General features: G+C 42.2%; 1 protein-coding gene across 1 annotated transcript in view; it reads right to left on the reverse strand.

Annotated features, from left to right (window-relative positions):
* Positions 1-5,263: 5,263 nt before the first annotated feature.
* Positions 5,264-14,821, reverse strand: part of TXLNB (taxilin beta) — a 33,891-nt gene continuing 24,333 nt past the window's right edge. The window contains exons 7-10 of the mRNA XM_083607775.1: positions 12,491-12,565; positions 10,638-10,730; positions 8,554-8,649; positions 5,264-6,914 (exon numbers count right to left, since the gene is read on the reverse strand). Of these exons, the coding sequence (XP_083463901.1) occupies positions 6,309-6,914; positions 8,554-8,649; positions 10,638-10,730; positions 12,491-12,565 (870 nt within the window). The 3' untranslated portion in view covers positions 5,264-6,308. The remainder of the gene's footprint in view (positions 6,915-8,553; positions 8,650-10,637; positions 10,731-12,490; positions 12,566-14,821) is intronic.

Here is a 14,821-nt window from a genome sequence, read left to right on the forward strand (position 1 = left end):
CTTCCTCCGAGGGTCTTCTGCTGGTTTCCTTACTGTGAGAAGCGAAGTTACAGGGAACCAAGCAGAGGGCCTTCTTGCTAGTGGTGCCCTCCCTGTGGAACACCCTCCCTTCAGATGTCAAGGAGACAAAGAGCTACAGTGGTACCTCGGGTTACAGACGCTTCAGGTTACAGACTCCGCTAACACAGAAATAGTACCTCGGGTTAAGAACTTTGCTTCAGGATGGGAACAGAAATTGCGCAGCGGCAGCAGAAGGCCCCATTAGCTAAAGTGGTACCTCAGGTTAAGAACAGTTTCAGGTTAAGAACAGACGTCCAGAATGAATTAAGTTCTTAACCCGAGGTACCACTGTACATAACTTTTAGAAGACATCTGAAGGCAGCCCTGTATCAGGAAGTTTTTAATGTTTGATGCTTTACTATGTTTTATATATGCTGTAAGCCACCCAGAGTGGCTGGGGAAACCCAACCAGATGGGTGGGGTATAAATAATGAAACAACAGTAAAAATAATTACAGGTTCACCATGTTGTGCACTAGCCCTTGATAATGTGTCACAATCTCTGCTTGCTTTTTAAAATTTTATTTTCGTATTTGTTTCGCACTCTTCCTTAAAGGGGCTGAAGAAGCATACACAGGGCTGATCCATTTTGTCCTCACAACAACTCTGTGAGTTACTTCAGGGTGAGCGAGGGTAAGTAGCCCAGTGAGCTGCATTGCTGAGATAAACTGATCTCGCAAGCCTTCCTGTTGAAGCCAGTTGCCACTGCCAGGATTTTGGTAATAGCTGAGTGAACCATCTACTGCATCTTAATCTGGAATGCCTAAAGCAGGGCTGTTCGGCTACACCTCCCACCTTCCCTGATGATCAGCCACAGGCAATTAAAATCAAAAGCCAAGTCTCCTTAATAATCTGTTTGATTTTTTGCCATCGTATCCGATCCCTGCCAGTTCCTGCAATTCCAAGGAAAAAGGAGGGTGTTTGTGGTTAAAGATTTACAGTCTGATCTACAACAATTCTTAGGAAGACTGTTCATGTGGCAGCGCAGATGCATCTTTTGTAGTGGTAACCAAAGAACAGATGAGAACAGAACAGTACAAATTGCAGCAAGTGACTGTGCACTGGCACACAACTGATGTGCAGCTGACCTGTTGTTTTTAGTAACATGGGCACAGCTTAAGTCTAGGGGGGGGGCCAAAGAACAAGTTATTTGCACATCCCACTGTGCTTGCCCTCCCCCCGAGCTCTCCACAGTTGCAGCTCTACCCCAGTGACTCAAGCCTGTTTTAAAACTGTTGCAGGTTGTCTTGCTGTATATGGGAGCTACAGTGGAAGAAACTATACACCAGAACTTCCTATTGCGTGCACAGTGGCCTTACACCTATGCAAACATCTTTGTTGAAGGGCAGCTTAAGACGTGAATTTCCATTCTGCTTTATCCCTGTGACTGTCTCCTCTTGCCAAGCAAATTAGTTCATTTGCTGATATCACACTTTGAGCCCCCTTACTCTGGAAGCAGTATGTTATGATTGCTTGCTACCCAGGGAATTGCTTGACCACAGAAATAAGGTGCCAGACAAGATGTGGGAGTCTATGATTAGAGTCTTCCAAGTGTGTGTGTTTTAATAACTGCATGGCACTTGGGTGTGGAGATTGGAGAACTGTTGTCCACTAAGCTTTTATTTCTGATTAAAATCCTCCCACAGAAGTTATTGTGGAGAAAACGTGTGTATCATGTGCATGCTTGCAAACTTTCTCTGTCAGGGCAAATAGCTTCAGCAACAAATGCAAAAAACCACAATGATGGTGTTTACATCACCTCCCATATAATGGCCATAATCTCCAGTTCTGAATGGGCAGAGGTTTCCTATGACTACAAATGCTCAGTACCTTTAGCCTGTGCACACATTTAAAGCACCCTCTCCCTGAATCAGCCCTGAGTGCTCACTGGAAGGACAGATCGTGAAGCTGAGGCTCCAATACTTTGGCCACCTCATGAGACGAGAAGACTCCTTGGAAAAGACCCTGATGTTGGGAAAGATGGAGGGCACAAGGAGAAGGGGACGACAGAGGATGAGATGGTTGGACAGTGTTCTCGAAGCTACAAACATGAGTCTGACCAAACTGCGGGAGGCAGTGGAAGACAGGAGTGCCTGGCGTGCTCTGGTCCATGGGGTCACGAAGAGTCGGACACGACTAAACAACTCCCTGAATCCTGGGAACTGTAGTTTACTCTTCATAGAGCGACAATTCCTTGCACCCTTAACAAATGATGGTTCTCAGGATTCTTTGGGTGGGTGTATGCTTTAAATCTACTTTAAATGTATGGCCTGTATGGAGCATCTTAGAGATTTCCTATTCTACATATTGAGTATTTCCCCCAGTAGAGAAAAGAATGGGCTAGCACTGCACAAGGAATGGTTCTTGCTCATGTTCCAGCATTTATGTTTGACTGTGGTAGATCAGCATCCTGGAATGTTTTGAATAGTACCCAAATGTGCTTCTAGTCTTTCATCACAGTAGAGGGTCTATGTATGGGCAGGCTGCAGAAAAGGAATAGGTATGTCAGTCAGTCTGAATGTGGGTAACTTAATGGCAAGGTGCCAAGGAAAGGGAGTGCTTGCAAATGCAAAAATACATTTGGCAGACTCTTTAGAGCGCTATCTGGACACGAAGTAAAAAGACAGGCAGCACTTTCATCTTGTTGCTTCATGCCAATTTGGGGCAAAAAGAAGAATCAGGCTGGTGCGCCCTAACAAAAATTTACCAGGGTACAGTGGTACCTCAGGTTACGAACGTAATTCGTTCTGGAGGTCTGTTCTTAACCTGAAACCATTCTTAACCTGATGTGCGCTTTCGCTAATGGGACCTCCTGTTCTCATCCTGGGGCAAAGTTTGTAACCCGAGGTACTACTTCTGGGTTAGCGGAGTTTCTAACCCAAAGTGTTTGTAACCCGAGGTGTTTGTAACCCGAGGTACCACTGTATTATGAAGAGAAGGAACAGCAAGTTAAACTAATGGCAGGTGTTGGTCTCATATGTCAGTAACCAGTTTTATTGTTTTGGCTAGGAATATAGGAATATCTACCTCAGTCTTCATGATCTTCACTTGCTCATTTACAAGTTCTGCAGATGAAATTTCCTCTCACTTAAGCCATTTTGGGGGGGGGTGTCAGAAGGAATAGCTTTTGAAAACAGAACAGAACAATAAAAGTTAAGCTGCTTTTTAAAAAAATGCTGGAAAGTCTTTTAGCTGTGTGGACAGGGGCTTGCTTTTTTTTTGAACCTTAGCCGTGGGCACATTCTGCTCCTTTCCATTTTTGTCAATCTGTCTTGGCTGTTGAGCTTAATTTTGTTTCGCGTAAGGGCTGTGTACGCTGGGATGTCCCTGCCCAACGGCCAACAATAGCGTCAGCTAACACCAGTAATGATACACCCTTCTGCTGACATCAGGAAAATGCAGCTTTCTGGAATCAAGGGTGTGAATCACTTGACCTGCTGAGATCAAAATATAAGATGTGCTTCTACTGTCGATTCGTTCTTTACATAAAGTAAAGATTCGTTCTTTACTATTTCGGTGCTCACAGTGTGTGTGGGTCACTAGCTGTCAACAAGTGTTAGAAGCACAAAGGAACAAGCCGCTGGTGTTGCAAGGTCAGAGATTTGAAATGATCTGCAAGTTAGACCTGAATGAAGATACTGTTTTAGCTCCAGTTGGTCATTAATAATATTGGTCATTTCTGGTTTATTTTAAGATGGCTCTACATTTTTTAAAAACATTCATTCCTTCATTAAAGTTTTGTTTAAATCTGCCTGCACAAAAGCATGGCAGTTAATGGTGAAAGGGGTCAAGGGGGACAGCGGAAAACTCTGACACCACAGACTTAAAATTGGTCTAACAGTCATTTCCTCTCCCAGAACACCTGGTACTTTGAAGCTTTCAGGTACGTGACTTTGCTGTATTCTTCTAGGTATACTTCACAATGCAGGCCAAGATGGTTCATGAGAGATGGTGTGTAGGACAAGAAAGGCAACTAGGAAACCTCAAAAATCATTCACAGGTGCAGTCTCTTCCATTTGCAATAGTATGCATGAGCATCTAGCTATTGTTCTGGACCCGTGCCCAGTTTTCAAAACCTGCAAGCTTACTACTTGCTGCCTTTCATTAATTCTGCATCACAGGTGTGGCTGCTGAATCACAGACTTCACGTATAGACTTGCAGGCCATTAATTATTCCCTTGGCTGGTTTGTGTGGACTCTTCCCGGATATTATGTGAGAAGGATCAAAAAGTTTGATGTTACTCTGCCTACATGAAACTTTTCCCTTTTGTTTTTTTTTGGCTTTGTAGTCTTTTATAGCCTTTGTAATCTGTCTTGGAGACTTGCCAATTCTCACACACCCAGAAATGCCCTCTGAAATAAATTAGTCATTCGGATACATTTGCTCAGAGAAACTTTCAGGTTTATTCATTGCCCAATGCTAAGGACAAGTCTACTCCAGTTTAGGCCTACAAAGGAGACATGTCCTCAAACGTGTTTATAGCTGCAAGGCTTCTCCCAAGAGTCCCAAATCTAGCCAGCAGCACTGAAAGGTGAATTGGTGTCGTTTAATGGCTAAGGATTTGTGCTGTGAGGCAGGGAGGGGTCGCTGGTTCAAATCCCTCTGCAGTTATGGCCTAAACGGATAAGCCTCCATCAGGGTGAGATCCGGCAGGTACCATGGGTCCCTATCTCAGTTGACTTCAAAGGAGCTGACCCTGGCACTGACAGAAAGTGTCTTTGAAGGTGTGCTGTCAGCTGATAGGTCCTGGGAGCAGCCCCATTGGCTGCACTAGAGTTCTTGATGGGGAACTTCCCTAGTGTATTAGATGCTAGCCAAGTCTTTACCTGCCCAGCGCCTGATGTCACCTGTGACATTAGGTGTTGCGCAGGCCTATATGGTTTGAGGAAAATGGTCTCGTGGGCCTAATTAGGACCCCTGCTGGGCTTAATGACGCCTATATGCTGGTGATTCCCAATCATTGCCATCCCTCCCTACAATGCAAAGGGGGAAAAAAAACCAACCCACCTTAACAGGCTGGTTTTTCTCATTACTGAATGTATCATACGGCTTGTCCATTCTAAACCACTTAATCAAGGTTGATAATTAGGAGGCCTACAGCAAATGTGTGTTTAGAACCCCTGTACATAATACAAGTTTTGTAGGAATGTTAGAAAATGGACAATCAAGGCAATAAAAGAGGAAACAAGGAAAGCAGAAAAGGAGTAGGTATTGAAACTGTATTAATTCAGTGTTTAAACTACTGATAAGCAAGCAAAACAGTTAAATTATCAAATTCAGGATAGAATTCTACAGATTTAATCCTACAAGGGAAAAAACCACCCCTTCAATTTTTATGTTATGCAGTCCACCAAGGGCACAGTTACAAGTTTAATTCAATGAGACTTAATGACAAATTGATCAACTGTGACCAAACTTGTTGAAATAGTGACACTGTAAGTGACATAGGGTAAAGTATTAAAGCAAGGCACATAGGTAAATAGTTCAGCTGAGGCAGCTAACCTATAGTCTTCCAGATACTGTAGGACTCCCAACTCCCATCAGCTCCAACTAGTAAGGCCATCAAGTCTGATGGATGTTGGGAGTCCAACAACACTGAGGAGCCTGTAGGCTGGCCTACAGTAAAATAAAAAATAATAATCTCATTAACTATTTTTCATATCTCTCTGTATCTAACACTTCATTAGCGACTCATAGACAACTATTCTTTCTTGTGAGAAAAGGATTGCGTTGGGGGTAAAGAAAAGAATCAGGGTCCCAGGGATACACACAATTGCTTGAAGTCAGGAGAATCTGTCCGACTAATTAGTAGTTACTTTGGAATAAGATTTGACCCTCACCTTATTGCTTTTCCAGCTTCTACTTCCCCATGTAACATTTATTCCTATATTTAGAAGTGACATTGTGGCACCTCAGACCAAACTTAACACACTCAGGTGTTTGTGAGAGCATGTTGAATTAAAGTGCTGTAGTTCTTAAAGTAGGGAGTCTTACGGATTTTCAAAACGGGTTGATGGGACCAAACACCATGCATTTTGTGACACTTTAGGAAAGCACTTTTTTGCTTTGATTTGATGAAAAAGTGGGCAAACTGAAAATGCATCGCTATTGACAGGGCTCAATGTCACAGACACAAGACACGTCCCACGATTATGAGGAGCAAATCTGTGAACATTTTAAAGCCGCATAATTAGAACAAAAATATATGAAAGGATGGCAGTTGGGAAAGAAATATAATCACATTAATACTAATCGACTCCTTCCATGTCAGCATCCAGCAACTGCAGAACCGGATGACCCTGAGCAAGTTGTTTCGCCGTGTCCCCTTCATATTTTTCTGCTGTGGGTGTGGATGCTGCTGGCTGTATGGAGAGATTCTCTGTGTCTTGTGGCATCGGGAGCAATGGCTCTGGGGGACAAACTGGACCACATGCTTGCAGATTACACGGTTCTTCAGACATTTCTACATTAGTGGCTACCAGGGCTTCAGGTGTGTCCACATTAGCGGCTATTGGGAGCATTCCCTCATGATGGGTCACCATGAAAGCTGCAGCCAGATCCTTCAGAATATTCTCATCAGTGGCAGGTAGCTCAGCAGCAGCGGCCTGGTCTGCAACAGAGGCGTTCACACTAGCCTCATTTTTCAGACCATCGTCCTGTCCACTCAGTTGTGGTGGTGGTGGTTGTTCTTCCTCCTCTTCTTCCTCCTCCTCCTCCTCCTTCTCCTCAGGGAATTTTGCATCTTTTATTTTTTTGTACAGCACATTCCTTTCATCCTGAAGAGCTCTGCACAGATTCTCCAGCCTTTGAATTTTCACTACAAAGCACTCGTACTCCTTGGCTCGCATGGCTTTCTGTGATAGAGCAAACAAAGCGTTTGAAGGCTGCTGCGTCGACAAATGGCACAGGACAACCAGAGGGGCCAGTTTAACAGATCAAGCAAAAATCAGGAAGATGGTTAAAGAACGTGGCTTGAAAAGTGACCTCCCCAATCAAGAAGTGGCCTGGCCACTTCTGCAAAGTGTTTTTCCTGCTGACACAGTCTTACAGTTACAGTTCTCTGGGGTGGTTCTACAGGCTCTGGGGTCTTTATAATAGTTTATGTAAATCTTTGGAGCTGGCCAAATGTTACAGAAGTAAACATTTACTGGCAGAATGGGGTGGGGGGAGGGAGTCAAGTCAGGAAGTTACAAACTACACGTAGCATATGCTGTTAAGACTTTCACTTCTGCAATGTGAAGTTCACATTGGAGTAGAATGTCATGTTAAAACATCTCTGTATATATATTTTTAATTCCCTGCCCGAACCATCTTGCTCAGAGAAAATGTTATAGCTTTCTCCACACCCGACATCATCCATGCAAAGAAAGGTGATACTTTATTTTTAGTTACTTCCACAGCCCAGAGGCCACAAAACAGTCAAGAAAGCACCCTGCCCATTCATACTGGCAGCGTCCCCATCTCAGAACTAGGCCTTACATTTCTATGTTAGTTTCTATGTTAGTCATTCAGGTGCTTAAGCATCCCACATACAATAAACTACTCCCCCCCCCCCGTTTATTAGCTGCCACTAATTAGCCAATAACTGTTAGAATTTCGGGACACGGGTGGCACTGTGGGTTAAACCACAGAACCTAGGACTTGCCAATCAGAAGGTTGGCGTTTCAAATCCCTGCGACGGGGTGAGCTCCCGTTGCTCGGTCCCTGCTCCTGTCCACCTAGCAGTTTGAACTTTGACGCCCACCTTGCACGCCAAAGTGCAAGTAGATAAATAGGTACCGCTCCGTCGGGAAGGTAAATGGTGTTTCCGTGCACTGCTCTGGTTCGCCAGAAGCGGCTTAGTCATTCTGGCCTCATGACCCGGAAGCTTTATGCCGGCTCCCTCGGCCAATAAAGCGAGATGAGCGCCGCAACCCCAGAGTCGGCCACGACTGGACCTAATGGTCAGGGATCCCTTTACCTTTTTTAAGTTAGAATTTAATTTCCCAAAACATTCTGCAAGAAGGTGACCATCTTTTTTAAACCAATCTTAAAAACACCCACCCCAACCCTCTGTTGCTATATTTCAAAATGTAACATTCCTGACACCTGCAAAACGTTTTAGGAAGACCCCAAAATTGTCTAGCTTTTTTGGGGAAACCTCCCCCAAAATAGTGATTTTAAGCTTTTGGAGCTGTTTCCCACTGCTTTTTCCATTGCATTGCCATACATCAAGTCAGACTGAATTGATCAATCTAGCTCAGTATTGTCTGCACTGACAGGTACAAGCTCTTCAGAGTTTCAGGCAAGCATGGAGATGCTGGGTATTAGACTTGAGACTGTTTCCATGCAAAGCTGATGCTGTACCACTGAACTATGGCCCCTTTGCGATTGTGAATGCTTTATGAACTTTACAATGGAAGCTGTATCAGAGACCTATTATTCAGAACAATTTATGAGATTGCATCATTGATGCTTAATTAATTTAAAATTGTTCAAGGAATGGTTTCTCACCTCTTCAATCATGTCCAACAAAGCTTTATTGCAGTTCTCAAACCTTGCTTTCCATGTAGCTGTATCCTTTTCCAACTTTTTCATTTTCTTGGTCATCTAAGAAGGGAAAAATCCAGTTGGCATCAGGAACAAGCCAGCATTTACACATATCCCATGTGAACAAGTGCTGATCCCAACCTTGGCAATAGTCAAGGGTTCTAGTTTGACTTATGGCAGTACGGTTGTACCTTGGAAGTCAAATGGAATCTGTTCCAGAAGCCCATTTGACTTCCAAAACATTTGGAAACCAAAGTGCAGCATCTGATTGGCTGCAGGAAGCTCCTGCAGCCAATTGGAAGTCGTGGATGTTCGGCTTCCAAAAATAGTTCCCAAACCGGAACAGTCACTTCTGGGTTTGTGGTGGTCAGGAGCTGATTTGTTTGGGAGCCAAGGCACAACTGTAATCACTTATCATACCATGAAAATGGGAGAACATCAATTTGGGATCAGCTCACAAAAATCTCTGACTGTACTCTGCCCATGTTAAAATACATTTGATGGTGGAAAATAAAGGTCTTAGAATAAAAAGACATTGTCAACTAGATCCCCAAGTGCTACTTGCCTGTCAGATTTACTGTTTCCTTTTCTTCAGAGATCAACTGAAAGCCCACACATCAAGGTGTGCACACAGCAATATCTCATGTATGTGGAACACATTCTTGCCTCAAAGTGGTAACAAGTCAGCGATTTCACAAAATGTTTGTTGCAAGAGCAACACGCATCTATAATAGCACTGCCAATCCATTATAGTTCTTTTACTCTATTAGTTCTTGCTTTCAATGAATTAGTCACTTAATTCAAATGAATAACACAAACATTACAGCACCTTAATGGCAGTGTGGTTTTGTGGATAATTAACACAGGAAATAATTTACTGCTTGGAAATCAATCTTTAAGTGCTTTGCACAAATTACAAGCTGCCCCATGATAGTCTGCAACAGTGTCAGCACTGAACACCTTCTTAAAAAAATAAAAGGGTCAGTTTTTCTGTTCCATATTTATAATCTCTGAATGAATGATAGCTGGCAGAACAACTAAGTCATATGGATCCATGGACACTCTGGCAGTGCAAGCAGGTACTGGCAGAGGATGCAAGGCAGCTCATAAAATGCTCAACTTATGCAGCAGGAGATATCTGCGCTGCTGTTTTAGGAAGGACAGCCTGCTCAGAATGACATGCAAGTAAATACCTGTGGAAAAGCTAATATGTCAAGAAAGTTGATCTAAATCTCTTCTCCCTAGCACACTTTCCATACACAGCAGAGGATTCAAAAAGTAGTTACCTTCTCTTACCTATTGCTAAATAATAATAGATTATCATACAGCAGGACTGACCTTCTGGGAGCCTGAAGGGCCCTGCCCTGCTTCTCTCCACCTGGCTTAAGGCGGGGCCTGACAGGCTCCATAAAGGACTGTTGTTGCTGCTGCTGCTGGGAAGAGAGGGCTCCGTTTTTGTTTTTTGTTTTGTTTTTAAATTGCTTTTATTTTTTATCTGTCTCATTTTACATTGTGACTGATATTACTGCTGTATTCTTAGTTTTAGATTTTATGATTTATGTGGAAATCGTTTTCCATTTGGTTGTGTACTTTTTGATGTGTTTAGTTATTGCTTATGACTTTTGTTATGTTGGTAATTATATAAATCTTGTCATGTTATAAGCCGCCTTGAGCATTGTTTTAACTATGGAAAGGCGGCATACAAATTGATGATGCTGATGATGAAATGTCTTATTCATATTTGGGCCACTAAATGCAGTTTCTGTGCTCCAACAATGTTTAATGGTGATAAGGTATACACACCTGTGTGACAGCAATGCAGGGTTAATTATTATTATTTATTAAATATCAATACTTCCCTGCATCCAATTGTTTGAGTTTGACTCTTAATGGTATCCATTGCACCTTACAGAAAAATGTCAACCTGTTTCTGATTGATTCCATAACAAAAAAAGTCTTATGTGAACCTGAAGAAAATTCACTGGCCTCCGCTACCAAAATGGCAAGCCTTCCAGAACAGATTTGAGAGACAAAATGTATTAACTGACCTTATCCATCTCTTGCTTGAAGCTGGCAAACACCTCATTGCTTTTTGTCAAGGTTTTCTGAAACTCCTCAAATCGTTCAGAATAGAGAGCAAGCTGCATTCAGAGAAAGGAAACATAAGTCGCTTCCACAAATTCCATTCATAGTTCCACAACGAGAAAGGTGAACCCCCAGCCCAAACCTTCAAATTATTGCAGGAAGAGAGCAAGATGAAAGAGACTGTGATTTTTAGCAAATAATTTATTTTATACTTAGAGAATATTTTAATCTATCAGGGGTAAATGATCTTTTGAGAGGAGGATATCAAAAACTAAAAATAGGAAAAAGGCACTTGGAAGCAAAAACAACAACACATATGTTATTAGGTTAAAACACTAGCATCACTCAAAGTAGGTAAATAAAATGTGCTGGATGCTCTGAAGCTTGATAAGGTCTGGCAGGGACCTCTAGTGGTCAGGGCAAAAGACTTTTGCATTTTTTTTAATGTGTTCTTTCCTCCCTTTGGACAGATCATGTCTTCTCTCCCTTATGTCTTTCAATCTCTCATAAATCCAGTTCTTCCCTTACCTCTGCTATTTTGTCATAAGGGCACAGTACATAACAGGGGTGGCTCTCTCTTAATAAATTAATCCAGTAACAAATTTATTTAAAGGGGGGGGGGCTTTAGTAGTATTCGCATGATTTCACCTATTTATTGTAAACATGAAAGCAAGTTACGGAATTGTGTTACTACTTTGCTGCCCATTAAAACCTTGAAATGCCTTCTCCATCTAGGAAAACTTCCAAGTCTGAGAGCATTAATAAGAATAGTATTAAGACTATCCCTGCACTCAAGTCTTCCACTTATTGTTACTTGTTCTATAGCTGACAGGTCGTGGTACACAAGCGTAACTGACTTGAAAACAGGAAGTAGGAACATCACATATCCATTAAAAAACAACAACTCTCGTCTTGCCATATGATCTGCCCCATGTCTGCCTCCATTTTTGAGGTATGTGGTATTACAGTCTATTTCAAGCTGCCTTGAGAATCATTTGATAAAAAAGCAGAATATATAATCTTATAAAACAAGGGAGACTTAACTTTTTCTGGCTGGGGGGCTGCACTGACAAAGGATGAGCTCTCCAGGGGATACATGTCAAAGTGGACTTGTCCAAGGTATAAAAGGAAGTATAGCTAATTTTTAGTTTGCTTTAAAGTGCACATTTGGAGAGGGGGGGTCATAAATATTTTTGCATTTTCAATTTAAAAAAATTACTTTTCTAAAAAAAAATGGGGGAAAGGGTGGGTTGGAAACCACAAGAAAATGATTGAGAGGGCTGGATATGGCTCATGGACTAACCACCCATTAGAAATAAAACTATCATGAAGTGAAACATACCTAAAGTAGCTTGCAAAAATAATAAAAAAGAGAAGAAATAACTAATAGCCTCTGACATGGGACAATGGAAGAAACCCCCAAGGCAAGGGCAGGGACCACTGGGCATGCTGGCTGGGTCTGCTGGAAGCTGGCGTCCAATAAAATCTGGAAGGCCACAGGTTCCCCACTCTGCACTAAATAAATAATTGCTGGTGTAAAGTTAAAGAGAAAATGACCCAATACAGTAAAATAATAATACTCCTCTGACCCTGGTCATCATATGTTTTGATTCTTTCTGCCCCTTGAGATGTGATATAGATTATGGACAGATCAATGCAAATACTTTCCAAGTGCGTGCTCATCTGACCTTTGCTTGCAGAGGATATGCTTTAATGAAGCGTGAAGCACAACCATATATTAAACTCTCCCCTGTCTTTAGTACATTCATCCCCCCCTTCAAATAAAGAGGCACATCAGTCAGCAGCTGTTCTTCACCTGGGCCTGGAGAACTGTCTCTTGCTCCTTCAGCATTTTTGCTTGCAGTTTCGACTCTGCAGCTTGGTTCAGTAGCTGTGTTTGACACAAAAGGAATAGCAGTGGAATACTTGGACTTTTCATTTCAGTCAAAAGTCTTTAGAATCCAGCATTCATCTACTTGCAAAGCGCTCTCTCTCTCTCTCTCTCACACACACACACTCAGTGCTTTTTTTCTGAGGGTACGCATACCCCTAAACATGTTGTGAATCTAAGTTTGGCCTCACTGAGGGGCAGTATTTCAATATGAGTAGGAAAATGAGAGTACCCCTAAACATTTTTTTAAAAAGAAAAAAAAGCACTGCACACATTACTATCTTGGAGGTGCCACAACTATGATGTAGAACAGAAGGAAAGATGCAGGGGGCACCAAATTTTGGCACTGCTGAAATTTGAGACCCCAAGGTCTGCCATTGTTAGCATTCTAACTTTCCAAACAACTGCTGCAAAAGCTAGAACAATGAAGTGAAGCAATATACACAAGGGCTGTTTTCTGTGGCTTTCAAAATGATAGGTGGGTGTGGGTTTTTTTTACCCCCTTCACCAGAGGTGATTAAAAAAAAAAGTGAGATAAAAATAAAATCTTTTGGGAGAATTACAGGTTGGTTGTGTTTAACGGTATGAAACAAAATGCTGAATAGCCTGAGGGCCAAGTCGGGCTTCAGGATAGTCATTTATCCTGCAAACTGTCTGGGTTTTGACACTGCTTAAAAATTTCATCAGGCCTTCACTGTCACATATTCCAGCAGGGATGCTGAAGAAGTCCAGCATAACTGATGAGGCAGAAATAATTTTTCCCAGGAATCTGTTGTGGCTCACTAAACAGTTCCCCCCCCCCCTTCTCTGGTCTTATTGATGTCCTGTAGCAAATGTATTTTAAGTTATTCTTAAATATTTATTTAAAAAAACACCTAGGAGTTACCCTGCAATAAAAGCAAATGTTCAAAGCAGTGTTTTAAATTAGCATGAATTTTTTTTTAAAAAATCAAAATAAAAAATACAGCCTGAGGTAATCTTCAGAAGCCAACCTGCTCAGCCAGACACAAATATTGGTATTTTTTTTATTAATAAAACATGAAGCAGAAACGAGGAAGGACTCAAAGCAGAAACCAATTCGTAAAGAATACAGTACAGTGCTATTGAATGCAGTTTACATGCATAAAGCTTGTTCTTCAGCTCTTGCCCACTCCTAGAATTATAGAAATGTCCGAATAATCTTGTTAAAGTTGAACTGCTCCAGGCTAGGCTTAGCACAGCCTCAGTGGGACTGCTTTGATTCCCTTCAGCCTGAACTTTCCTGTCTAAACTGGCATTCTAATTAAAAGACAGGGATGTAGTAAATAACTCTTTCACAGAAGAATTTCTCCAAACTTCTTATGACCACAGACAATTTTCATTGCTCCAGAAAGGCACTCTGGCCTAATTTCAGTAAGTGGGAATTCACAAGACATGGACAGAGGGAAGTTGCCAATTAGTCAATGGAACCTGGAGTTCATCTGCAATTCTAATAAGCTGACAGCACTGGTGTTGAGAGCAAATGTTGCTGCGGCTGTAGGTAGCAATGGGTCAAACAGAGCCTGTCGATTCCAAGGCTGCCCAAAGAGCATAGAACTTTGAACTGTGGCGACTATCTAGCACCTTTGAGCCTCAGGGGAAAAAATATGTATTATTATAAGCAACATGGGGGGGGGGGTAAGGACCTACAGTTTCTCTTCTCACAATGCAAGTCTGCTTTGGGGAGCTTGATGAATTCAGAAGGCTAGCAAACACCCCACTCACGAATTTATAACCTCCAGTCATGCTTGAGACTGAATTTACAACCTCAAGGTTCTGGACATAAAGTTCTATCAGGAGTCACTAAACAACCAGAAGAGTGCTGCAGTCGTGATTAAGAAGTTAGCCTGCTGGTTCACATATTGTCTGAGGCAATACCAGTAACAACATCTACCTGCCCAGGTATTTTCCAGCAGCCTTTTCCTGTGAAACCAACGCCTGCAGACAAAACGCTTAGCAACCCGTCAAAAGGGAACTCCTCCCCTTTCTAAAGAAAAAATAGTAATGACCCATCAAGCTGGGTTAGTAAAATGAAACTGGAATTGGCTCCCTGGAGTTACCCCCTTCATGGGAATGCTGAAGCTGGTTCGGTGGCAGCAATACCTATCTGGATGAATGCATGCGGTCATGGCCTCCACTTAAATCTAGACCTGATCTTGGGGATGAAGTATGATGCTGATGGTAACTGGCTACCTGCTGTATCAATGCTAGATCAAGCCCCTCTGTATGGATACTAAA

Source organism: Podarcis filfolensis (assembly GCF_964270895.1).
Source record: "Podarcis filfolensis genome assembly, chromosome: 3".
Taxonomy (NCBI): domain Eukaryota; kingdom Metazoa; phylum Chordata; class Lepidosauria; order Squamata; family Lacertidae; genus Podarcis; species Podarcis filfolensis.